Source organism: Anomaloglossus baeobatrachus, chromosome 1 (assembly GCF_048569485.1).
Source record: "Anomaloglossus baeobatrachus isolate aAnoBae1 chromosome 1, aAnoBae1.hap1, whole genome shotgun sequence".
Lineage (NCBI taxonomy): Eukaryota > Metazoa > Chordata > Amphibia > Anura > Aromobatidae > Anomaloglossus > Anomaloglossus baeobatrachus.
In genome coordinates, this window is record NC_134353.1 from 53645042 (window position 1) to 53671906 (window position 26865).

The 26865-nt window shown below is 47.8% G+C and overlaps 1 protein-coding gene across 3 annotated transcripts in view; it reads left to right on the forward strand.

Annotated features, from left to right (window-relative positions):
- CHMP3 (charged multivesicular body protein 3) overlaps positions 1-26865 on the forward strand; it is a 67298-nt gene that overhangs the window by 26260 nt on the left and 14173 nt on the right. For all 3 annotated transcript variants that reach the window (XM_075346780.1, XM_075346771.1, XM_075346762.1), the window contains 3 exons: positions 18360-18539; positions 21133-21254; positions 24548-24662. In XM_075346780.1, coding sequence (XP_075202895.1) covers positions 18360-18539; positions 21133-21254; positions 24548-24662 — 417 coding nt within the window. The remainder of the gene's footprint in view (positions 1-18359; positions 18540-21132; positions 21255-24547; positions 24663-26865) is intronic.

The window sequence follows — 26865 nt, forward strand, 5'->3', positions numbered from 1 at the left end:
GGTCACTCACAGAGGGGCAGTGTCACAGATGTCTCTCTGTTACTAGAGACTTGTAACAGGATCTGGGCCAGAGTCTCTCTTTGCCATCTGAGACTCCCCACATGAATCGTATTCCCTTTACTTTGATGCTGAAAGGGTTGATGTCAGTTTTGCTTTCCATCAGCCTCTGACTCCAGGCCTCAGGTGTTTCCGGTTGGTGACCACTCCCTTCCCCTATATATGGTCACATTTTCCAGTAGAGAGTTCCGTTTATTATGGTTCATTCTGAAGCTAGGCCTCGAGGTGGAAGGAGCTGCTGGAGCCCTTGTTGTGTGATACGGTGTAGGATGCAGTCCTGGTGTCTGAGTGCAGCCGTGAAGCTGAGCTTATCCTTTTTTGTTTCCCTTGTCTGTCATACCTTCCCTGCTTGTTTTATTAGTGCAGAGGTGGAACTAGTGAGCCTTACCTGCCAACTCACTAGCAAGAGTTCTCTCAGGGTTTCAGGTATCCTGCTTGGCGACAGGTGCAGAATGTGTATAGGAACTGGCTAGGAGTGCAGGGTGCAGCTGAGTGCAGGAGGTGTTCCATCTTCCCCCTCACTTGCACCAGGGACCACCGTTGTTAAAGCGTCCCCGATGTAACCCGTGTTTGTTGTAGTGAAACCACTGATTGTTGTGTGTCTCGCCGTGCGCCGGACCTTCTCCAAGTCCATGCGTGACCAGCGGCCCAACCTCTACCAGTGACATGACCTACTTATTTGGCCTAATTCCAGTCTCCAGACCCAAAGGATCAAAGCTACAACAACAACCTAGGAAAATAGGTGCCGCAAAGAGATGAGCTTTTAGGAGCAGGGTAGATATTGGAAGTATATTAGGAAAGGGTTAGTTAGGACAAATTAAAGGGGGGGAGGTCACATAAAAGCTACAACAACCTAGAAATATAGGAGCCGCAGAGAGATGAGTTTACAGGAGCAGGGTAGATAGTGGAAGTATATTAGGAAAAGGTTAGTTAGGAAGAGTTAGGACAAATGAAAGGGGGGGTCACATAAAAGCTTCATCAAAAACCTAAAAATATAGGAGCCGCAGAGAGAGTTTACAGGACCAGAGTAGATGGTGGAAGTAGATTTGGAATGGGTTAGTTAGGAAGTGATAGGACAAATGAAAGGGGGAGGGGGGTCACATAAAAACTTCAACAACCTAAAAATATAGGAGCTGTAAACAGATAAACTTACAGGAGCAGGGTAGATAGTGGAAGTATATTAGGAAAAGGTTAGTTAGGAAGTGTTAGGACAAATGAAAGGGGGGGGTGAAGGATCACATTAGCAGTGGTAAACTTTAAGGAAGCTCAGAGACGTATTAGAGGGAAAAAAGAGATAACAGCTTACATTTTAAGGTCATATTTTTAAAATACAGATTAAAATTAGCAAAGTTGCCTGGAAGATCAGGGACATGGTCACAAATCTAGTAAATTTTGTTACGTGTATTATAGAGGTAACAGAAATGGTATGAGGTTGTTCATAGCAAAAGACCTTTAGGAAATATAGTATTGATTAGTGAAAAGAAAATTAATATGAGTAATTGGTCTAATAGTAAATTTGCAAAACCCTGTACAGTGATGTCTGCTAGTCGGTGCTGCAGCATATAGAGGAGGATATAGGGGGCTAAAAAGGGATTGTGCACTAAATATGCAAAGGGATACAGGGCAGGGCTGATTAGTCAGACATTAAAGGGACTTTCTAAATGCGGTATGAATTGCCTTAGGGTATCTGGGCACGCATATGATGTATACATGGTGAGGGCTTTGTGAGTTGATGAAATATAACTAGAGGAACTGGGTTCTTCTTTTTAGAATATATTTAATAAAGGATTAATTTTAATGCTGCTACATATATTGTCAATTTGGGATTGCTGTATTACCTACTAACTTAGTTATGGCAGGGTTCCTATCCACGGGCCTAAATACTGATGAATGGTTGGCTGAAGCTAGAAATGTTTTTTCAGACAAAGAATTTACTCAGAAAAGATATATACCGTCCTATGGGGCAGCCTTTAATGAACTAACCCAGGTTTATAGGGACCAGATTGTCTCTTGGTGGGAGGTTCAATCTTTAGAGAGTTACATTAGGGCTGGAATCGTCCCAAGGGGTCTGAGGATCCAGCTTTCAGTTGGACCACGCTATAAGAGTACATCATTTGTTGCCAATTGGGAAAGAGAGGCCACCAATAGTTCCTTGAAACTCATGCAGATTATGCTGGAGGAAGAGAAGGCCACTCTTTCACAGTTGAATAGTAAACTTCAAGAATCTATTGAGATTACCAAAAAATACTCTAGTGAACCAGACTTTACTAATAAGGAGAAAAAGTTACAGGATAGTCTGGAACGGTTCCAATACCATCTGAAAGAACGTAAGCATAAACAATATAGCAGGGACGTTCTAGACTTCAAGGATAACCGAGCTTACCAGGTTATTAATAACCAATCACCAGTAGATATTCCACCCATAGTACCTTCCTCCACTGATACTGAAACCTCGGATACCGAGGGATTCAAGAAGTCTAAGAAGAATAAAAATAGGGGTCGAGGAAGGGGAAGAGGAGGTTTTAGACCAGGAGACAGATTGGACTACTCCCCTCCCCCTCATTCCATTGAACCCCATTTTCTCAGGAACCGCCAATTTCACAGAGGCAAATGACATTAAATATAGAGGTTATCAACCTGTCCAAAAAGGCACTTAGTCCAGTTGAAATAGACCTTCTCAAAAGAGGACTATCATTCGTACCGACATCGAACTTTGACCTGTTTGAGTCCATTAAGGACCTTAATCTCTTCCTTAGGAAGTTGAGGTGCAGAAAACATTTTCTCAAACAGGACGCCAGGGTTTGCCAGGACCTTGACATTCCGGCTGATCTTCTTCAAGACATTAGACTTCTAAGTAGTCTTGAAATGGAGAACCCTAATCTGGGGGGCCGGGGTCCTTTTACGAACCTCAAGAACAAAAGTTCTAAAAATCCACCAGTAATGTCGGATGTATCGGCAATAGATATTTTTGAAGAACTGGTCACAAAAGAATTGAAGGATCTAGCTGTGACTGGTGCCTTTGCTAAATTTAATTTGGACAGGTTGGAGATACAGGCCTTGAAAGATCTGGAGAATGACGACCACGTTGTCATAAAGCCCTCTGATAAGGGTGGCAACGTGGTCGTCATGGACACAGATAAATATGTTGATCTCTGTGCTGGTTTGCTGAATGACCGTGATACTTATGAGGTGCTCTCAGGGAATCCAACCAGGATGTACATGGAGGAATTAAGGACAATTCTTGACGAGGGATTGACCTTGGAAGTCATTGACAAGTCTGAGTATGATTTTTTTTTTTATACCAGAAAAATCCTGTCATGGCAACCTTTTATTGCCTCCCAAAAGTGCACAAAGGGTTGGATCCCCTGAGAGGGAGACCGATTTGTCTCTGGAATCAATAGCCTTACCCAGAATTGCGGCATTTACTTGGATCCCGTCCTGAGACCTTTTGTCTTGGCCCTACAGTCCCACGTACAAGATACACCAGATCTCCTGCGCAAACTAGAGGGTATAACTATACAGACTAACACCACCTTGGGCAGTATAGATGTGGAGGCCCTCTATTCCTCCATCCCACATGACAAAGGGATGGAGGCAGTGAGATACTTCCTCTCGACTAGGGGGACCCAGTATCGGCAGCATAATGAATTTGTCTTAAAACTTCTTCACTTTTGCTTGACCAGGAATGTATTTCTTTTTGACGGCCGTTTATACCACCAGCTCAGGGGCACAGCGATGGGGAGCCCTTGTGCCCCCTCGTATGCCAACTTGCTCCTGGGTTGGTGGGAGGAGACTATGATCTTTGTACAAGAAACGGAAGAGATAACACGTCATTTTGAAATATGGACCCGCTACATAGACGACATTCTGGTTGTCTGGAATGGACCCAGGGACGATTTGTCTAAATATGTAGCGGGTCTGGACATGAATAACATCGGTCTGAAGTTTACCTCTGTTTTAGAGGAGGGGGGCACATTGCCCTTTCTTGACATTTTGATTCATAGGGATGCTGAAGGGGGTCTCCACACCCGTACTTATTATAAACCTACAGCATCAAACTCCCTGCTCCGGTGGGACAGTTGTCACCCTGAACATTTGAAACGGGGGATCCCAAAGGGGCAATTCCTTCGAATTAGAAGGAATTGCTCCAAGGAGGGGGATTTCCGAGTCCAAGCCAAAGATCTGGGAGATAAATTTCAAGAAAGGGGATACCCCAAAACGGTTATTAATAAGGCGTTAAAGGAGGCAAGGGAGAGACCAAGATCGGAATTATTGATCACCAAAAAGAAAACAGATATCCGGGATGGATCTAATAGGTTCATTACCACCTTTTGACAATGGCGCTGATGGCGTACGTCGTATCTTTAACAAACACTGGTCAATTCTAAGGATGGATAGGGACTTGTGTCCAATTTTGTCTAAGCAACCCCAGATTACTTACAGGAAAGATAAATCCCTGGCAGATCGCCTGGTCCACAGCCACTTTGTGCGAACAATTGAGGATAATTGGCTAGCTAAGGGTACCAAGGATATAAAGGGTTGCTTTAAATGCTCAGGGTGCATTGCATGCCCGGTTATACAGGTCACCAAGACATTCAGGAGCAATGTGACCTCTAAAGACACTTTATCAACTGCCGCACACAGGGAGTCATATATAAGATCGACTGTGTGTGCGGCCTTGAGTATGTTGGAAAAACCATCCGTGAATTTAGGAGGATAGGTGAACATCTAGGCGACGTGGAACATCGGAGGGACACTGCTGTGTCCAGACACGTTATTGAAAAACATGGGGGTAACTCCCGGGGATTGACAAGGTCCTGAGACCTAAAAGAGGTGGAGACTGGGACAGATTGGTCCTCCAGAGGGAAATGAGGTGGATGTTCAAACTTGAAACCCTTTCACCGATGGGTCTAAATGAGCAATTGCTATTCAACAGCTTTATTTAGTATCCGTGGCACCTCCTGCTAAGTAACTATTCCATATAGTCCTCCAGCTTACTCCAATGGAGAGATCGGTGGCATCCATTGTAAACAATTGATTTACTGTCACCGATGGCGTGATCCATTACACGTGCTAGTGTCATTTACTAATTGGACCTTTTTATACCGGCTGGCAATGGGTTCAATTAGAGTTATGAAGAAATCAACAATGTGTAGATATATCATGTCCCTTAGTCTATATAATATTTTCAATATCCCCCCGGGATACACCTTATTCCCCCCATGTACCCATTAAATTACCATGTTCTTTCACTAGCCGGCCGCATCGCCTCTCACGTTTTTTCTGATGGAAGGCGACTCCTATTGATATTAGGAATTCCAACATATATGAGGCCTCCAATGGAAAATGATGCTGCCCTGATGGAATGACCAGTCGTCCAATTACATGCTTTGTTTATGGAGCTGGTTCATCCCCTTGAAGTGCAGCATCGGGACGGCTTGACTCCGCCCCCCCCCTTTCTAGTGACTATCTATACTTGGAGTGAACCGTCAGTTGGTATTGTTGATATAATATCTAGGATGGTGATATGCGGCTTTACGGCTTGAACGCACGCCCCACAGTTTGCCAGGGGGACTTTGTTATGGGTGAAGGGAGGTTTTTCCTCCGTTCGCTTTGTCTGTCCCTGGATTGGGGGCGTGTCTTCCTGTTGGTGGAAGAGTGATGGGGTTTTGGGCCAATGGAGCCATAGCGGGGTGTGTATCACCGATGATTAGGGGAGGTGCTTTCTTCCTGTTATGCGTCTCCGGGGGCGTTCCCTGGGTGGAACGCAAGCCTGGGGGACGCAATAAGGAGAAGCGCTCTGGATGGGGAGGAGGAGGTGGTCCTCCCCGTTAGTTACGTGCGCCCGCCCTTTGGAGATTTTCTCTAGGTGGGATGCTATTGTAGTGTATGCCAGATGACGTATTGAGGAGGCGCACTATGGGATGGGGAGGAGGCGTTCCTCTCCTATCACTGTCTTTTGACAGCCATGGGCGGTCCCAGGGTGAAACGCACGCTGAGCAGCTTTGGACGCTGCTCTACACGTGCTGAGAACTAATGGGATTACATTAGTATCTACATAACGCTAATGGAATTAAACATCAGGTGAGTTGTCCCTCCTGATTGGAGGAGCCACATTAACGCCATGTTTAAAAGACCCCACTTTGTACGAGCCAGACTCTTTTGACATCTGAGGCATGTGAGGGCTGGCAGTGAGGACCTGGTATATTTCTAATATGTCCCCTGAGGAGTCGATGTGGACGAAACGCGTCGGGTCACCAACAGGCTCAGCTTAGGGGTCCAACCTTGCAATAGATGTGGACCGTCCTTGTTAGGACGGGAGTTTGGGGTGGAAGGTAATTTTGTTATTTTGTGGTCTCCTGATTGGATAGGGAGAGTGCATGCTGAACCCAGGAATCCAAAGGAGAGACTGCCTGCCCCCCATCTTTGGAAGGAGTTGGTGAGACCATTCCTGTTATATGCCTAATATATGTTCATAATTATGGTATCTGACCACTGTCAGTATCAGATGTTAATTGATGACATTTTTTTGTTAGGTATATTTATTTTTTATGCTTAGTTTTTCTATCAAATTGGACTAACGTCCGTTGATTTGGCATAATCACCCTTGGTTTTGTTTATTATGTTGGTTTGTTTATTTGTTTTGAACTAGTGGCCTCCACCATGATTTTCTAAATGCGGTATGAATTGCCTTGGGGTATCTGGGCACGCATATGATGTATACATGGTGAGGGCTTTATGAGTTGATGAAATATAACTAGAGGAACTGGGTTCTTCTTTTTAGAATATATTTAATAAAGGATTAATTTTAATGCTGTTACATATATTGTCAATTTGGGATTGCTGTATTACCGACTGTATCGTCAGAAAAAAAAAAAAATTAAATACCTGAAAAAATGTAAAGTAATATTATTTTAATGTTTTGTTTAAATATTATTTTCTTTTTTTAATTGAGCAAAATTAAAAAAAATTAAAAAGTTTAATATTTTCCACTGTTTCCACTGTTAAACACTAGGGGGAGCAGCTTCTGAAATCCTATAGAAATCCCACTGTAGGAAAAAGCTCACGTTACAGCTTGCAGTAAAGTGGGCGGAGTCTGCTCTCCTGTGTGTGGTGGCATGCCTCCACCTCCCAATCTGAGTGTTTACAAAGGATAACAGAGAATGACATGTAGGGACACAGTGCAGAGCCATTTTGTTGGTGACCAGAAATGTCTAAAGTGTCACCAAGGACAGCAGGAGTATCACACAGGATTAGATACACTGCTCTGCAGACAGTATCACACAGGACAGGATTAGATACACTGCTCTGCAGACAGTATCACACAGGACAGGATTAGATACACGGCTCTGCAGACAGTATCACACAGGACAGGATTAGATACACGGCTCTGCAGACAGTATCACACAGGAGAGGATTAGACACACAACTCAGCAGACAGCATCACCCAGGCTAGGATTAGATACACAGCTCAGCAGACAGTATGAAACAGGAGAGGATAATACACAGCCATGCAGACAGCATCAGCGGCGGTACTCGCATGCAGTGGGGCAAGGGCACACACATACACAGCAGCGGCGAGCAGAGCGGTGGCTGGGGAGAGCAGAGGGAGGAAGTGTCATCGGAGACGGTAACGGCGGGGGGAGGGGCGGCACTAGCGGGGGCTGAGGAGAGCGAAGGGATGGGGCGTCAGCGGAGACGGGAACGGCGAGGGGCGGCACTAGCGGTAGCGGGGGCTGGGGAGAGCGGAGGGAGGCGGTGTCATCGGTAACGGGGGCAGGGGAGGGGAGGCGGCCTGTACTCACACATCCCGGCGGTTGACAGGGGTGAAGTGGAGCAAACAGCATACGCTGTGAGCTCCACGATGATGGCGGCTGAACTCCTCCCTCTGCTGTGATCTGGACAGCCCAGGGGGCGCGTCCAGGTCACAGCATACGCCCACTGTAACGCTACACACAGGGTCGGATAGCGACCACTATTCTCTATGCACAGGGGCTGCCATAAAGGAGTGTGTAACTGTCGTTACACACACAGCAAATCCAATATGGCCCCCAGTGCATACAGTAAAATTAGAATAACAGAAAAAGTAAATAAGCTATGATTTTCATTTTGTATTAGAAATACTTGATTTCAGAATCACTATTTTTAATACAAAAATAAAAAAACGCGATACTGTCCCTTTTAATGATTAATATCAATCATCAACATTGTGAAGGTGAATCACAGGTCAGTGCTACTTTATTACCCATAATAAAATAGGCGGCTGTCCCTCCAGAGGACTCGGCGGAATGGATGTTTGGGTTGAGCTCCTGCCATTCTGATACTGATGACCTTTTCTTGAGGATGGGTCCTCAGTTTTGTTCCGAAACGCATAGGATTTGAAGAACTTGAGTCCACCATGCTCGGTTGTGACGTCACTCCAAGCACCGACTCTGTGCCTTGCCGACGAACCTGGGAATGCCGATGGCCTAGGTGTCCCGGCTATGGCATCGCCTCCTACATAAACCCATGTGGCACTGTCCTCTGCATCACTGCGTCTACGCGTGGATTCACTTAAGATGCGTTTGCAGCATCCTACATTAAAGGGAACCTGTCACCTAGAATATGCGTTCTGACCTATCAGCAGACGCATGTGTGCCCTAATTACACCTCCCTACCCATCCCTGTGCTGTAAAATTGTATAATATGAAAGTAATAAACATTTTATTACTTTCATATTTATATGTAAATAGCAGGGAATGTGGTCCCATGGGCGGCGCTTTGCCCTATGGACGTCTGCATACTTTCCGTGGTACCACGCCCCTGTGGGCGTGATACTATGGAGTCACATGAGCGACGTCCCCGTTGCTCATTCTGTCCTGCGAGCATTGCAGCAGGCTTCTCTTCCGGGTTCTCCTTGTCAGTTTTAGATGCGCAGTGCGCGTTTGAAGCCGGCGAGTGAACACCCAGAAAAGAAGCCTGCCGCAATGTGCACAGGATAGAATGAGCGACGGGGACGTTGCTTATGTGACTCCATGGTATCACGCCCACAGGGGCGTGATACCACGGAAAGTATGCAGACGTCCATAGGTCAAGGCGCCGCCCATGGGACCAAATACCCTGCTATTTACATAGGAAATATGAAGGTAATCGTTGTTTATTACTTTCATATTATACAATTTTACAGCACAGGGATGGGTAGGGAGGTGTAATTAGGGCACACATGCGTCTGCTGATAGGTCAGAACGCATATTCTAGGTGACAGGTTCCCTTTAAGTTAATGGTGTACATTTCTCTCCGGAGGATCAAGGGTAACCTCATCTAAGGGTAAGCCCCGGTTAATCCTGGGACACATCAGTCTTGCGTAGGGTTCATCTGCACAAAACCCACTGTTGTATCCTACAGCAAATGCCATTGTGCAATAAGCAATGATTGAGTGATTATTAATTGTAGTCATTTAAATATCCTTCCACATGCATTGCGATCAGTGCAGGAGCACTTATTTTATTGCTCATAAAAATCTTCAGCCGTTCTTAAGAGTTTATATTTTCCTTTTTTTGTTTACAGCTCATTACCTTGGAGACCGACCACCATTGCTAGACAGCAGAACACGCGCAGAGCTTACAGACTCTTTTCTTTTCAGCTTGTAAGCACAGTTTTGAAGCTGAGCTGGATCTGTGGCGCGTGTGCTGTTACCTTCTCATCCTGGGCAGGGTCAGCGTAGCGCATACAAGCTGGGCAGCAGCAGCGGTGGTCGGACTCCTGAGCAACGAGATATAAATGGAAAAAAAAGTGTTAATATCAGGGACACCAATCACTGGCGGGATCAGCACCACCGTGTCTTTGCAACCTATAAACTGTCAAGGTTGGCAATTTAGGGAAACTCGCAAATTGGGTTTTTTAAGGTCACAGAGACGGAGTTCAAATCGATCTGCGCAGATGTATGTATGAGGAACAATAACCACACATAGACGTGTCTATATTCGGGAGAAGCTCAATGGTCTTCTGGTCCGTATGTTCTAAAATACACAGTTATTCAGTTCAACATTGTCCCTGATTGGTCAGAGGTAACCAGCAATGTCCATATAGTACGTCATCAGCCTGTTACTGGCTTCCTAATACTAGTTTGAACCAGCTACTGAATACTTCTTTGTTAACACGTTGCTGAGCAAGAACAAGGAGTCAACCTCCCACATCTCACATCCCACATTTCGCATGGTGAGAACTAACTGATTACAGATTCTCTCAGTATATTCTAAATACCTCTTTGTTCATTGTTCATTTAGGCTTGATTATCTAGTTAACACATTCCTGATCACACATCTTAAAGTTATAATGGCATCTATGCGATTGTCATACAGACATACAGATAATTATGCAACGACATACTCCAGGCCTACCCTCACAAAACAAATAGGAAATGGCGCAAACAGCCTCTTATGTAATATTTGGGTATGGCTATCATAAATGCCAATATAGATGGCGCTGGATTGTGGGGGTCGATAAAACCTGGGTCCCAAATTATGTATCACCTATGACCCAAACAATCAGTGCCAAATGCCATTTTTCTCTGATTTTCCTAAATAAGTCGGTATATTGTTCACATCATCAACTGTTGGCGTATAAATCAAGTTTTATTAGACAAGCCTCCCAAAGAAAACAGTTTTGGACAATGTATGAAAACATTAGATATGTCACGAAAACGTAAGCGTGATCATGTGAGGATATTTGTGGCTGATACACAGCACAGAGGAGTTCGGGCAGACAAAGGCATAATGAGGAAGGTTTCTGCCATACAAATTCATACTGATTTATCAAAGATGTGCCACTTGTTAGGCTATGTGCGCACGTTGCGTACAAGCCCTGCAGAAATTTCTGCAGCGATCTGAAGAGCACATGTGCGCTTTAGATCGCTGCAGAAATGTCCTTAGTGAGCGCCGATTCCATGCGCTCTGCCTGCAGCTCCTGCCATAGACAGAGCAGGAGCTGCCGGCAAAGCGCAGGAAAGAAGTGACATGTCACTTCTTTTTGCGCAGCGCTTCGGCAGTAGCCGAAGCGCTGCGCTCTTAAACGCCACGTGCGCACAGCCCCTGCACAGTCTCCATAGACTGTGCAGGGGACGCAGGACGCATGCAGTTACGCTGCGCTACAAAGCGCAGCGTAACTGCATGTTTTTACGCGACGTGCGCACATAGCCTTAGATTGTTTTAGTTGGAATACAATCAGTGTTTTATCAGCAGGAGATTATTCCTAGAGAGCTAGTTGTCATTCCACGTAGTCCTCCTGCTCTACATAACCCCACCTCCACCACTGATTGGCAGGTTTTTTTCCTATGTTTACTGAAAGCTACCAATCAGTGGTGTGGGCGGAGTTATACATGGCTTAGAATTCAGAGAACTGGTAAATTAGTAGCAGAGAAAAACAGGTATTTTATCCAGCAAGTGATATTACTGAAGTCAGGGTCTCAGCCCCTAACATTGTGCTACTCTCAGATTACATAGCAAAAACCTTATGACAGATTCCCCTTTAGTTGACTTTATAAGTAGTGGGGCGAAAAAACTAAATTTTTACAGGGAGGAATTAAAAAAACACTTTTAACTTATTTATTCATTTTCTGAGCGTTTAACAAACTAAACATCAGCAATTTTTCTTCATCGTTCCTTATGGGAGACCCAGACCATGGGTGTATAGCTTCTGCCTCCGGAGGACACACAAAGTACTACACTAAAAAGTGTAGCTCCTCCCTCCGAGCATATACACCCCCTGGATGACCAAATCTAGCCAGTTCAATGCTTTGTGTTCAGGAGGATCACCCACACATGCATTCTCATCTGATTTTTGATTTTAAAGAGTTGGAAGAAAAGCGGGTCCAAGCTGGACCCCCGGCATGTCCCTTCTCACCCCACTGTCGGCGGTGCTGTTAAGGTTGATTTCAAGGCTGGAGCCTTTACATGCCGTGCTCCTTCACCATCCCTCGGGCTCTGGCTTGAAGTGGGAGCCAGCACGGTTCTCACTGCTTTGCAGGAGACCGGTCTCCATCCGCAGCCCTCTCAGGACCCTGCCGGACGGAGCACTCATCCCTCAGGGACCTGGCCCTGCGTCTCTCAAGCTAAGTATTGAGACGTTATTGCAGGGGGTCCCTTGCATTTTTTATTGTTGGGGAGAGTGTGTTAGTTATTTTGGTGACATTTCCGGCCGGTTCTCTGGGTTTCCCCTGAGAACCGCGCCGAGGGTGCCTGCTCGCCGGCCGCACTGTAAAATTTAGTCCCCGGCTTCATCTGCGGCCTACTTTCGGTTTCACTGCCCCTGCATGTCTGTCATGCAGAGGGACAGTGCGGCGCCGCCGCCGCCCACCGGCCGTTCAGCAGAGGGGAGGACACTCCTCTCTGAGATGTTTCCCTCCCCTGTATATCCCCTTGGCCCTCCGGTTCCCGCTCTTGGACTAGGCCCCGCCCCCCCCTCCTCACTCCGGCGCCATTTTATCAGCGTTCTCACACTGATCGGCGCTGGCTGCTGCATCTCTGCAACCTGTCTGGGGGTCTGAGTTGTGGGATCCGGAGGGCACACAAATCGGTCTGGTAAGCCACAACCTCTGGTTGTGGACTTTATTATACACTCTCTGGGGGTCATTCTGAAGGAGTGTGTTCTTACTGCAGAGCACCCACCTCAGCAGCATGTCTCACACTAGGAGCAAGGCTGTACTCAATATGCACTGCATGTAAGCTCGTACTGCCTGAACCGAGCACATATCCTCATTGTGATGCCTGCTCTAACATGGTGGTGCCTCAGCCTGGAGTCTCCCCAGTGGTCACTCAGGCTGCTCCGGCCACGGTGACTGAACCCCCGGCTTGGGTAGAATTGTTTACTAAGTCTATCTCCCAGTCCTTTGCTGGCTCCATGGGACAGCTGTCCCGGACTCTGCTGAGCATGCATCAGCCCCCTTCTCAGGGTGCCTCTGCTGCTTCGGCTCGCACTCCAGAGCTCACAGAGGATTCTTCATCTGTTCCCAGACCCCGTCCTCCTAAAAGGAAACGCAGGGACCCCTCTCCTTCCTCGTCCCGCGGCTCCGATTCACGAGCCGATTCGCAGGACTAGGAGGATGTCTTTACTGGGGGCTCGGACGCTACCTCTATGTGCCCCATTGATCTGACTGAGGGGGATGCAGATGTTAGTGATTTGATTGCGTCCATTAATACTGTACTGGACCTCAATCCGCCAGTATCAGAGGAGCAACCCTCTCTGGCAGAAAAGCACCAGTTTACCTCGCCTAAGAGACCAAGGAGTGTGTTCTTTAACCACTCCAGTTTTCAGGCCACTGTGTCCAAGCCCAGAGGCTGTCCTGACAAACGCTTTCCTAAGCGTGGTTCTGATGACCGTTTTCCTTTTCCACCAGAGGTGGTCAAGGAGTGGGCTCTCTCACCAAAGGTGGACCCTCTGTCTAGACTCTCAGCCCGGACAGTTGTATCTGTGGCTGATGGCACCTCACTCAAGGATCCCACTGACTGCCAGGTTGACCTCCTGGCCAAGTCTGTCTGAGGCGACAGGGGCCTCGTTCTCCCCATCTTTTGCAGCAGTGTGGGCTCTCAAAGCCATCTCTGCTTCTCTGGAGGAGATGCATACCCTCACTAGGGACTCTATGCCTGAATTGGTTGCTTTAACTTCCCAGGCTTCAGCCTTTTCAGCCTACGCCATGTCTGCCATGCTGGAGGCCTCTCACCGCACTGCGGTGGCTTCCGCCAATTCCCTCGCTATCCGCAGGATCTTGTGGCTTCGTGAGTGGAAGGCGGATGCTTCCTCAAAGTACCTTGCTGGGCTCCCATTTGCTGGGTCCAGGCTGTTCGGTGAACAGTTGGATGAAATTATTAAGGAGGCTACTGGCGGGAAGAGTACTTCCTTGCCACAGACTAAAGCCAGGAAACCTGTCCAGGGCAGGAACCAGTCGAGGTTTCGTTCCTTTCGTTCCTCTAACTGGTCATCCTCTAAAGCTGGGTTCACACTAAACGACAGCGACAACGACGTCGCTGTTACGTCACCATTTTCGGTGACGTAACAGCGACCTTGTAAGTCGCTGTTATGATCGCTGCTTAGCTGTCAAACACAGCAGAAGCAGCGATCATAACGTCGCTGTGCTACATGTGCAGAGAGCAGGGAGCCGCGCTTAGCGCTGGCTCCTTGCTCTCCTAGGTACAGTACACATCGGGTTAATTAACCCGATGTGTGCTGCAGCTACATGTCACAGTGCAGAGAGCAGGGAGCCGCGCGCACTGCTTAGCGCTGGCTCCTTGCTCTCTTTGCTACAGTATACATCGGGTTAATTACCCGATGCATACTGCAGCCACATGTCACAGTGCAGGAGCCGGCGCTGGCAGCAAGAGCGGAGGCTGGTAACCAGCGTAAACATCGGGTAACCAGGGAAAGGACTTCCCTTGGTTACCCGATGTTTACGCTGGTTACAGCTTACCGCAGCTGCCAGTGCCGGCTCCTGCTCGCTTCATTTCGTCGCTCTCTCGCTGTCACACACAGCGATGTGTGTGTCACAGCGGGAGAGTGACGACGAAAAAATGAAGCTGGACATTCAGCAACGACCGGCGACCTCACAGCAGGGGCCAGGTCGTTGCTGGATGTCACACACAGCGACAGCGACGGGACGTCGCTGCAACGTCACCGAAAATGGTGACGTAGCAGCGACGTCGTTGTCGTTGTCGCTGTGTGTGACACCAGCTTAAGCCCTCGGCCTCGTCCACTAACTCGGCCAAGGACCAGAAGCCCACCTGGCGCAAGAAGCCGCGTCCACAAGGGTCCGCAGGAGCTGCTGCCACCAAGGCAGCCCCCTCTTGACTATCTGGCCAAGCCAGCAACGTCCTTGGTCGGTGGCAGGCTCTCCCACTTTGGCGACGTGTGGTTTCAACACGTCTCCGACCAGTGGGTGCGGGATATCATCTCCCACGGCTACAGGATAGAGTTCTCTTCCAGCCCGTCAAACAGATTTTTTCCGTCAACTCCCCCCTGCTCCAAGGCCGCCGTTTTCTCTCAGGCCGTGGCATCCTTGCAGGCCAACGGAGTAATTGTGCCGGTTCCCGCCAGGGAACGGTTCAAAGGTTTCTATTCAAATCTCTTCCTAGTCCCCAAAAAGGACGGTTCCTTCCAGCCCATCCTGGATCTCAAGCTTCTCAACAAGCATGTTCAGGTGCGGCATTTTCGCATGGAGTCTCTGCGATCAGTCATTGCCTCTATGACCCAAGGAGATTTCCTGGCATCCATCGACATCAGAGATGCCTATCTGCATGTGCCAATTGCAGTTTCGCACCAGCGTTGGCTACGTTTTGCAATCAGAGAGGAACATTTTCAATTCGTGGCTCTCCCCTTCGGGTTAGCCACGGCCCCTCGAGTATTCACCAAGGTCATGGCAGCAGTGGTTGCAGTTCTGCACCTCCAGGGGTTGGCAGTAATTCCTTACCTGGACGACCTTCTAGTCAAGGCTTCATCCAGCGCAGACTGTCAGCGGAGTGTCTCGCTCACTCTCGCCACTCTTGTTCAATTCGGGTGGCTTGTCAATCTGCCCAAGTCCACTCTGACCCCGACCCAAAAACTCACGTACCTAGGGATGCAATTCGAAACTCTGCCGGCACTTGTCAAGCTGTCCTTAGTCAAACAGCAGTCCCTCCATCTGGCGGTGCGCTCTCTGTTGAGGCCCCGCCGTCACTCCATCAGGCACCTTATGCAGGTGCTGGGTCAGATGGTGGCGTCAATGGAAGCGGTTCCCTTTGCCCAGTTCCATCTGCGTCCTCTGCAGCTGGACATTCTCCGCTGTTGGGACAAGCGGATTTCTTCCTTGCACAGGTTGGTGGCTCTGTCGCCACAAGCCAGGAGCTCTCTTCAGTGGTGGCTTTGGCCTCTCTCTCTGTCTCAGGGACGCTCCTTTCTGACCCCATCCTGGGTGATCCTCACCACGGATGCCAGTCTTTCCGGCTGGGGAGCAGTATTTCTCCACCACCAAGCACAGGGCATTTGGACTCCGTCCGAATCAGCCCTCTCGATCAATGTGCTGGAAATCAGAGCTGTGCTCCTAGCTCTCGTAGCCTTTCACCACCTGTTGACGGGCAAGCACATTAGAGTCCAGTCAGACAACGCGACAGCAGTTGCCTACATCAATCACCAGGGCGGGACTCGCAGCCGCCTGGCAATGTTGGAGGTTCAACGCATCCTTCAGTGGACGGAGGACTCCAAGTCCACCATATCCGCAGTCCATATCCCAGGCGTGGAAAACTGGGAGGCAGATTATCTCAGCCGTCAAACCGTGGACAGCGGCGAGTGGGCTCTGCATCCGGCAGTGTTCCAGTCGATCTGCCGCAAGTGGGGCACTCCGGAAGTGGATCTAATGGCATCCCGGCACAACAACAAGGTCCCGGTTTACGTGGCTCGCTCCGACGATCCTCAGGCCTTTGCAGCGGACGCGCTGGTTCAGGATTGGTCCCAGTTTCGTCTGGCTTACGTTTTTCCCCCTCTAGCTCTCTTGCCCAGAGTCCTGCGCAAGATCAGAATGGAGGGCCGTCGGGTCATACTCATCGCCCCAGACTGGCCCAGGCGAGCTTGGTACCCAGACCTGCTCCGTCTGTCCGTAGAGGTGCCGTGGCGTCTCCCGGACCGCCCAGACCTTCTCTCTCAAGGTCAGTTTTTCCGCCAGAATTCTGCGGCTCTCAGATTGACGGCGTGGCTCTTGAGTCCTGGATCTTGACGGCTTCTGGTATTCCTCCTGAAGTCATCTCCACTATGACTCCGGCTCGGAAGTCTTCCTCGGCAAAAATTTACTACAGGACTTGGAGAATTTTCCTGTCCTGGTGTCGTTCTTCCGGCCATGCTCCTTGGCCTTTTTCCTTGCCAACCATCCTGTCCTTTCTACAGTCCGGTCTGCAGCTAGGACTATCCCTCAATTCCCTTAAGGGACAGGTCTCGGCTCTCAGTGTTCTTTCAGCGGCGTATCGCCCGACTGGCTCAGGTGCGCCCCTTATGCAGGGCGCATCTCACATCATTCCACCTTACCGGCGGCCTTTGGATCCCTGGGACCTTAATCTGGTCCTCACAGCTTTACAGAAACCCCCCTTTGAGCCTCTTAGGGAAGTTTATTTGTTTCGACTTTCACAGAAAGTCGTCTTTCTGGTGGCCATAACTTCTCTCAGGAGAGTCTCTGATTTGGCCGCGCTCTCTTCGGAGTCACCTTTTTTTGTTTTTTCACCAAGACAAGGTAGTTCTCCGTCCGACTCCGGACTTTCTTCCTAAGGTGATCTCTCCTTTCCACCTTAACCAGGACATTTCATTGCCTTCCCTTTGTCCGGCCCCTGTTCATCGCTTTGAGAAAGCGTTGCATACTTTAGATCTGGTGCGGGCGCTCCGGATCTATGTGTCACACACCGCTGCTCTTAGGCGGTGCACCTCTCTTTTTGTGCTGACCACAGGTCAGCGCAAGGGTCTCTCGGCTTCTAAACCGACCCTAGCTCGTTGGATTAGGTCGGCCATATCCGATGCCTACCAGAGTACTCAGGTGCCTCTCCCGCCGGGGATCAAGGCACACTCGACCAGAGCTGTCGGTGCCTCTTGGGCTTTCAGGCACCAGGCTACGGCTCAGCAGGTCTGTCAGGCTGCCACTTGGTCTAGTCTGCACACCTTTTCAAAGCACTACCAAGTGCATGCTCATGCTTCGGCAGATGCGAGCTTGGGCAGACGCATCCTTCAGGCGGCTGTCGCCCATTTGTGAAGTTAGGTTTTGCCTACTTCTCAGTTTTCTGTTTATTTCCCACCCATGGACTGCTTTGAGACGTCCCATGGTCTGGGTCTCCCATAAGGAACGATGAAGAAAAAGAGAATTTTGTTTACTTACCGTAAATTCTTTTTCTTATAGTTTCGACATGGGAGACCCAGCACCCTCCCTGTTGCCTGTTGGCAGTTTTCTTGTTCCGTGTGTTTTCACCGGCTGTTGTTGTAGACAGAGGTTCCGGTTGTTCCGGGTTTTGCTCTGTCTCTACTTGTGGGTGGATGTCCTCCTTCAGCTTTTGCACTAAACTGGCTAGATTTGGTCATCCAGGGGGTGTATATGCTCGGAGGGAGGAGCTACACTTTTTAGTGTAGTACTTTGTGTGTCCTCCGGAGGCAGAAGCTATACACCCATGGTCTGGGTCTCCCATGTCGGAACTATAAGAAAAAGAATTTACGGTAAGTAAACAAAATTCTTTTTTTTTTTTTTTTTCTTTTTTTTCCCCACTCTTCTTCTCTTTTCATTCTGTGGTTATTTGTGATATTATATATTTATTTTATTTTTTTTATTTCAGATATCCAGCGAGAGCAAGAGAAAGTGAAGCGCTCTATAAAGGACACGGCGAAGAAAGGCAACCGGGAGGCCTGTGTGATATTGGCCAAGGAGGTGGTGCAGTCAAAGCGGGCCGTAAATAAGCTGTACGCGTCCAAGGCTCACATGAACTCCGTGCTCATGAGCATGAAGAACCAGCTGGGTGAGGAACCGCTGATGGCACTGGGGACATCACATCTAATGATCATCGTGGTGGTCCATGCAATGCATTGTTCTATCAAACCCACCGTGTAGTCAAGGCCTAAATGTTGGGCTGTGTGTCTTGCCGGTGGGGATGGTGTTCCCAGGGTGATGTGCAGTGTTAGTTTCCCAGCACACACAGCTCAGAAAGTTCTACTTTAGTCTCATCCGAGCAGAGCAATCGGGACATCTCATGGCTTTCACAAATGGCTTCTTCTTTCCACTCTTCCAAAAAAGGCCAGAGTTGTGGTGTACACAACTAATACTTGTCCTGTTTGGTGTGTTCCTTGTTTTTCATGATATTTGATTTTTAATGTTCTGAGGCCCTAACCCTGCTTTACTTTTCTCCACAACTTTATCCCTGACCTGTCTGGTGTGTTCTTTGATTTTCATGATGTTGTTTGATCCTTTCTGTTCTGAGGCCATAAACCTGCTTTACTCTTCTTCACTACTTTATACCTGACCTATCTAGTGTGTTCCTTGTTTTTCATGATGTTTGATCCTTAATATTCTGAGGCTCCAACCCTGCTTTACTCTTCTCCACAACTTTATCCCTGACCTGTCTGGTGTGTTCCTTTTGTTTTCTTTGTGCTATTTGATCCCTTTTGTTCTTCCCAGAGCAGCTGTAGTTATACTTAGAATAAATTACTCGGAGGACTCAAATTACTAATTGGGTGACTTCTGGAGGCAATTGGTCACTCAGGATTTTATTTAGGGGTATCAGACAACAGGGGGCTGAATACAAATGCACCTCACAATTTTCAGATTTTAGATTTTTAAAAATAATTATAAAACCCTGTATCACTTATTTTATACTTCACAAATACTCGCTAGTTTTTTCACATAAAATACCCCCAAAATATATTTAAATTTGTGGGTGTAATGCAAAAAAAGTGGGAGATTGCATGGGGTATAAATACTTTTTCAAGTCAACTACATTAGATTTTTCAATATTTAACTTGAGTTTTGAAGAACTTAAAGGGAACTTTTCACCATATTTTGCCTTTCTAAACTAAAGCTAGCACCTTAAGCAGCGCCTGTGCTGCATTGTATAAAGTAGCACGTCCCTCCTTTCGCTGTCCTCCTGTGCTGATTGACGTGGATGATGCCTGAGGTGTCATCCACACAGCCGGGCAAAAAATCTCACACCTGTGCAGACATATACCCGGCTCGCGCCTGCGCAGACATATTCCCTATTGCAGGCATGGTGAAAACATAGGTGCGCCTGCGCAAACCAGCGATTTCTTTGCACAGGTGCGAGATTTTGCCCAGCAATGTGGTTGACATCACCCGCGCAGGCGCACCTATGTTTTTGGCTCTGCTCGCAATAGGGCAGTGAGCGAACTGCGCCTGTGTGGGTGCAAGATTTTGACTGCCTACGTAGATGGCATCTGAGGCATCATCCACATCAATCAGGACAGGAGGATGGAGGGACAGGAGGCCCAGATTAGGACGCCCATTAGACCGGACAGGGCAGGTGATTTTATAAAGGTAATTGTGGGGTCTACAGGAGGGGTCAGGGGGAGTCATGCACCTCTATACAATGCAGCACGGGCGCTGCTTGAAGTGCTAGTTTTAGTTCAGAAGGCCAAAATCTGGTGACAGGATCCCTTTAAAGGGTTTATACTCAAAAAATCAAGTTATCCCCCATCTATCAGGCAGAAGATCCCGAGATCGTGGTTCCATTCTGAACAGAGTGCAGGTGCACATGCTCGGTCCCCCGTCGTCTGTGGGGCTGATAAACCCTACGCTGGGCTATTCCGGACTGTCGTATAAATAGAGCCCTGTTTTTGGGAATGATGGAGTCTCAGCCATGAGCAAATTATCCTTTTTCTTAGACCCGCAACACACATCCGTGTAATTTGTACGTGTGCGGTACGTATTTGCACGTACCGGAGACACGTACACACGGAGACCCATGTTATTCAATGGTAGATGGCTCACACACACGTAAAATCACACAAAACGTGTGTCCGTGTGGTAAGTACGTGTGCGCTTTTCTACACGGACGACATTTCCGTTTTTGGCCGGCAGCACGCAGGCACGGACCCGCTTTAGTCTATGGGTCCGTGCCTGCACGGACCGCACACGGAGTATGTCCATGTTCAGCACGTATCGTCCGTGTCCGTTTTTCATCACGAAATCTGAAACACTTGTTTCCAATCTATCAGGTCAATAGAAAGCAAACAACAACACCAGGAGCTCATGATGAATGATTAAAATCGTTAATTGGGTAAGAATGCGGGCCTTTAAAAACGGACAGCACACGTACGTATTTTATGTCAATACGGACATTCCACATGCACACACTGCTCGCATACGCCATCACACGGATGCCATACGTACCGGAGAAACGCCCCTAAAAATCGGAACACGGACCCGAAAAACGGACCGTTAGACACGTACGTTTTTTTTGCGGAAGTGTATTTTAGGCCTTATTGATAGGGGATAACCCTTCAAGGATAAACCCGTAAGATTGCATGAAGCTGTTTATCCTTGTGGTGTTCAGAGCAGGCCGTGATGCTTCATTTTTTTCCTCTGTCGTGTCCTTCCAGCTGTCCTCAGGGTTTCCGGCTCCTTACAGAAGAGTACGGAGGTCATGAAAGCCATGCAGAACCTAGTGAAGATCCCGGAGATCCAAGCCACCATGAGGGATCTTTCCAAAGAAATGATGAAGGTAAAATTACGTCACCGACCTGTAATGAATATGTTCAGAGAGAGTCAGGTGCAGAATACTGATCCTCCCACCCTGTACCAGATTACTGCTGGCCATGCACATTACTTATCAGCATTTTTAATAACCTTTACTGACAAGTAATTATCCAGCCTTACAAAGGTTAACTACTTCCGGGCGGACCATAGATAAACGTTCGGTCAGTCCAGTGATATTCTACAATGTCATTACATAGTATGGCAGCTGTACGACCTAGTGCAGCCGTGTGAGCTGACACAGCCAGACTTCCCATAGAGAAGGCAGAGACGGTTTATTACAGTCTCTGCCTTCCTGATCGCTGTATACACAGCTCTGAACAAGCGTTGTGTAGGAAGCACTGACTGTGCAGCATTGCATTGCACCTTCTTCTTTGGGTCTGTTTGGCTGCCTGTCACTATTTCCATCCCAAAATTTACTTTTCTTTTTTTTTTTTTTATCAAATGTACACATAAAAGAAAAAATGCTATACTGAACTATGACATGGATTGCCTCCAGCAGCGATAAAACTCAGATCTGTGTGATTTGTTTCCCTAAAAGGGAACCTGATGGCCCATATATGCTGTATGATCTTGGCCATTGTATGTTTAACATAGTTTTAAAGCTCAAGATGCACAGAAAACTATATTGTACAGGCAACCCCAAAAAATGTAACGTTTCGACCTTATATTTGGGTCTTCATCAGGCACAATAGAGTCTCGTGTAGGGAAGTGCCTTTAAGATGGTGATTACTGTCAAAATCACCTTGAGAGTTATAGATAAATCAGATTGCTGTACTGTATAGTTGTGATAGCGCAGTATCTTACACTCTGTTGGACAGTGCCATACTCAAGAATCTATTGTGTCTGATGAAGACCTAAATATAGGGGTTGAAACGTTACATTCTTTGGGGGGATTGCTTGTACATTAAAGTCCTTATATTCTTTTTTGGCGTGCCAAGTTCTCTTGTATCTAATGGCGGGTGTTATGATCCGGAAACATGGAAGACCACCGCAAATCATTGGTAAAAGGTGACAAGAGCATTGGCAACTAATCTGGCCGCCATCCCCTTACTAACCATCAACACTAGAAGTAGCCGAGGGGTGAACTAACATCCTGTGCACCGCGGACCCAGCCGGAGAACTAACTATCCTAAAGGAAGGAAAGATGAATAACTCTCTGCCTTAGAAAATAGACAAGAATAGCAAGTCCCCCACATTCAAAGACTGCGGTGATATAGGAAAAACACAATACACAGATGACAGGATTAGCAAAAGGTGAGGCCCCCGCTGACTAAAATAGGAAAGGACAGGAAAGGGACTGATGGTAGCCTGAGAAAAACCCTACAAGATTCCAAATTCCTGATAGTACAAAAAGGCCCTCAGATCGCACGATCTGAACTCCGTCCTATACCAGGTGCTCTTGTCATACCAATGAACAGAAAACAAGAATCATAACAGTCAACAAGCCACAAACACATGGACCCAAAGGAGCTATACTCCACACAGAACTGCAGGGAGTTTCCCAGCCAAGCAACTGAGGGGGGAAATCCCTGCATGCAAATAAACTGAAAAAAACCACAGCAAAAGACAAACCCAGATAAGAACAAAAGAACCAAGCAATAAATAAAGAGCAAGCACTTATCTGGGGTAGATGTGGTGTGGAGCAGAATAAAGCAGGCTGGTGATACAAAGAACAACTGACATCCGGCATAGCCTGCTATCAGACCAGGACTTAAATAAGCAGAGAGTTAGCAAAGGAAACGCCCATTGCACAACACACCTGGTCCAAGTCCAAACCATTCCTGGCCCCCAGAGGAAGCCTCCCAGCAGTCAAAACATAACTAACATTCACAACAGGCGGGTGTAAACCCTTCTTCAGCTACAAATATCCAAGTGTGCCATAAACCTTATTCTGTTTGCACCGGAGTCTAGTCGGAAAGGCAGGCCCTCAGCAGCTTCTCGCCGCCTGCTGACAGTGATTGACAGGTCTCTTCCTATATACACACCTGTCACTCAAGTGCAGCGGGCGAGTAGAAGCCTCCGGGGGTTCAAACCGCATGGTAGAATAGTCGGCCAGCAGGTTCCCAGAGGCTTCTCCCTACCCACTGAAAGTGATTGACAGGTCTCTTCTTACAACATAGATAGACAGACACATGTCACTCAAGTGTAGCGGGTGTGAAGAATCGCCCATGGATCAAACTGCATGCTAGATTAGTTGGACAGGCAGGTTCCTGGAGGCTTCTCCTCAGCATCAATCCACATGGTAGATTAGTTGGCCAGGCAGGTTCCCGGAGGCTTCTCCCCAGCACCAATCCACATGGTAGATTAGTTGGTCAGGCAGGCAGGTTCCCGGAGGCTTCTCCCCAGCACCAATCCACATGGTAGATTAGTTGGTCAGGCAGGCAGGTTCCCGGAGGCTTCCCCTCAGCATCAATCCACATAGTAGATTAGTCGGTCAGGCAGGTTCCCGGAGGCTTCTTCCCAGCAGCAATCCACATGGTAGATTAGTTGGTCAGGCAGGTTCCCGGAGGCTTCTCCCCAGCACCCATCCACATGGTAGATTAGTTGGTCAGGCAGGCAGGTTCCCGGAGGCTTCTCCTCAGCATCAATCCACATGGTAGATTAGTTGGTCAGGCAGGTTCCCGGAGGCTTCTTCCCAGCACCAATCCACATGGTAGATTAGTTGGTCAGGCAGGCAGGTTCCCGGAGGCTTCCCCTCAGCATCAATCCACATAGTAGATTAGTCGGTCAGGCAGGTTCCCGGAGGCTTCTTCCCAGCAGCAATCCACATGGTAGATTAGTTGGTCAGGCAGTTTCCCGGAGGCTTCTTCCCAGCACCAGTCCACATGGTAGATGAGTCGGACAGGCAGGTTCCTGGAAACTTCTCCCTGCCTGCTGACCGTGATTGACAGGTCTCTTCACACATACATACATACATACATACATACATACATACATACATACATACATACATACATACATACATACATACACCGACACATCTGTCACTCAAGTGCACCGGTTCCTGGCGACTTCTTCCCGCCCACTGCCGGTGGTTGACAGGTCTCCCCCTGTGTATAAGGAGAGACCTTGCACTCCAGGGCACCAGGTGGGAAGAAGCTGCCGGGGACTCACTTTTCCACCTAGTTTCCCATGTGCCTTTTATGAAACACCGTTGCATTTTAGAGTCTAACCTACCTGTCTGCATGCTGCCCGATCCACGATCAGCTGTCAGGGTCCCTTTAACATGTGACTACATAAAGCCTTACTCTCCCGCAGGCTGGCATCATAGAAGAGATGCTAGAAGACACTTTTGAGGGAATGGAGGACCAGGATGAAATGGAGGAAGAAGCAGAGAAAGAAGTAGATAAGATCCTTTTTGAAATCACAGCAGGTAAAGAGCAAATTCAGCCCCGTATGATACACGGTGAGGGGTTACAGCTTCAGTCCCCTCCTCACTGTACAGGAGTTTTCTCTTTTAGAATAAAGCTCAGTAGCCGCCTCGGCCACCTCTGCAGTGTTTCCAGAGGTGGCACTGAGCTATAGCTTGTTTGTTCAAACGTAATAAGAATATCTGTATATAAATAATCAAAATGTAGATGTAGTTGCATAATTATCTGTCTATGTAGCAATTGCACAGATATATAGTATAATTCAAAGTTGTATAGTCATGAAAGAGTTAACCAAAGATAATGAAGCCAGAATGTGAAGCTGCAAAAGTGTTATCAGTAATGTTCACACAGAAAGAATGTGCAAGAAACAAACTGCGCTGTGAGAAATTAAGGAGTTAAAGTACTTCCTGTTTAGCTTCAAGGCCGAAGTAGCTTTTCTGTATAATTGGATCTATCGAATATACGAGTCAGTTGATGACGCTGGCTGAAAGAGAGAGCATGGCTGTGTGTTCATTGTCTTATACATTGATATATCGGCACTGATATACAGCTAATACGCCACCGTCTCTGGATATCCCAAACAAAGACTCCGTTAGCAGTCTTCACCCAAATTCCTCCCTTGACAGAATAAAGCTCAGTAGCCGCCTCGGCCACCTCTGCAGTTTTTCCAGAGGTGGCTGGTCTCCTAGGCAAAGTGTGCACTAGCCAGCGCTTTACTTTAGATCCTGCATGCTCTGTCCTGAAGTTGTCTGGATCAATGACTGAGTGTCCCGCGGCTTCTTTGATGCCCCAGAGGCAATGTTACCTCTGCTAGCAGCACAGGAGGTGCCCACTTTGGGCCGGCAGCACAGCCATGCCACTCGTCCTAACGGCCAGTCTTCAAATGCTCTGCGGTTTCCCGGGAGGCACAATAGTGATGCCCTCCTGTATATAGAAGAGAAGAACCTTTTGAAATTAATGTATTTTGAGTTCAGAATTATTTTTGCAATTCGGTTTCATAAAAAAAAAAAAGTTGCATTTTGGAGTTTTCAGGCTTTTTATATCACTGCAGAATGAGTTAACTGAGAATCTGACAGTGAGCGCAGTCTGACGCCAAGTTCACAAGACCTTGTTCGTGGTCTGAGTGCTGAGACTAAATTCCTCTGTGCCGATTTGTGACCACATCAAAGGGACAGCTGAACTGCGATGTGGTCATAAATCAGGCGAGAGGAGTTGAGAAAAATAAACACAGATCGCTCTATGACAGATTCTCAGTTAACTCATTCTGCAGTGAAAACTCCATCACTGCAGAATGAGTTAACTGAGAATCTGTCATGGAGCAATATGTGTCTATTTTTCTCATCTGATTTTTGACCACATCACAGTTCAGCTGTCCTTTTGATGTGGTCACAAATCGGCACAGAGGAGTTTAGACTCCTCACTCATACCAAGAACGTGAACTTGGCATCAGTGCGCTCACTGACAGGATCTCAGTTAACTCGTTCTCCTGGGTCCAATGTGCAAGGAAACGAGCCCGTAACAGAGCCAAATTTGCAATTGGGTTTCAATTAGGTAAAGACATGGGTATAAAGGGACGATGTCTAGACACATGAATGGAAACCTGTCACCAGATTTGGGCCTTCTAAACTAAACCTAGCGCCTGTGCTGCATTTTATAGAGGTGCACATTACCCCTCACCCCCAACTGTAGCCCCCAAAAATACGTTTATAAAATCTCCCGCCCGGTATGTAAATTGTCCGGTACGATGGGCGTCCTAATCTGCGCCTCCTGTCCCTCCTTTCGCACCCCTCTTGTGCTGATTGACGTGGATTACACCTCGGACACCATCCACATAGGCAGGGAAAATTTCCATATTCCCAGCTCGTGCAGGCACGCTTCACTCTGCCCTGTTGTGGGGAGAGCCAAAAACATAGGTGCGCCTGCGCAAACCTGCGAGTTCTCTGCACAAGCACGAGATTTCTTTGTCGCTCCATTGGGAGACCCAGACAATTGGGTGTATAGCTACTGCCTCCGGAGGCCACACAAAGTATTACACTTAAGTGTAAACCCCTCCCCTCTGCTATACACCCTCCCGTGCATCACGGGCTCCTCAGTTTTTAAGCTTTGTGCGAAGGAGGCTGACATCCACGCATAGCTCCACAACTTAGCAGCAGCTGCTGACTATGTCGGATGGAAGAAAAGAGGGCCCATAACAGGGCCCCCAGC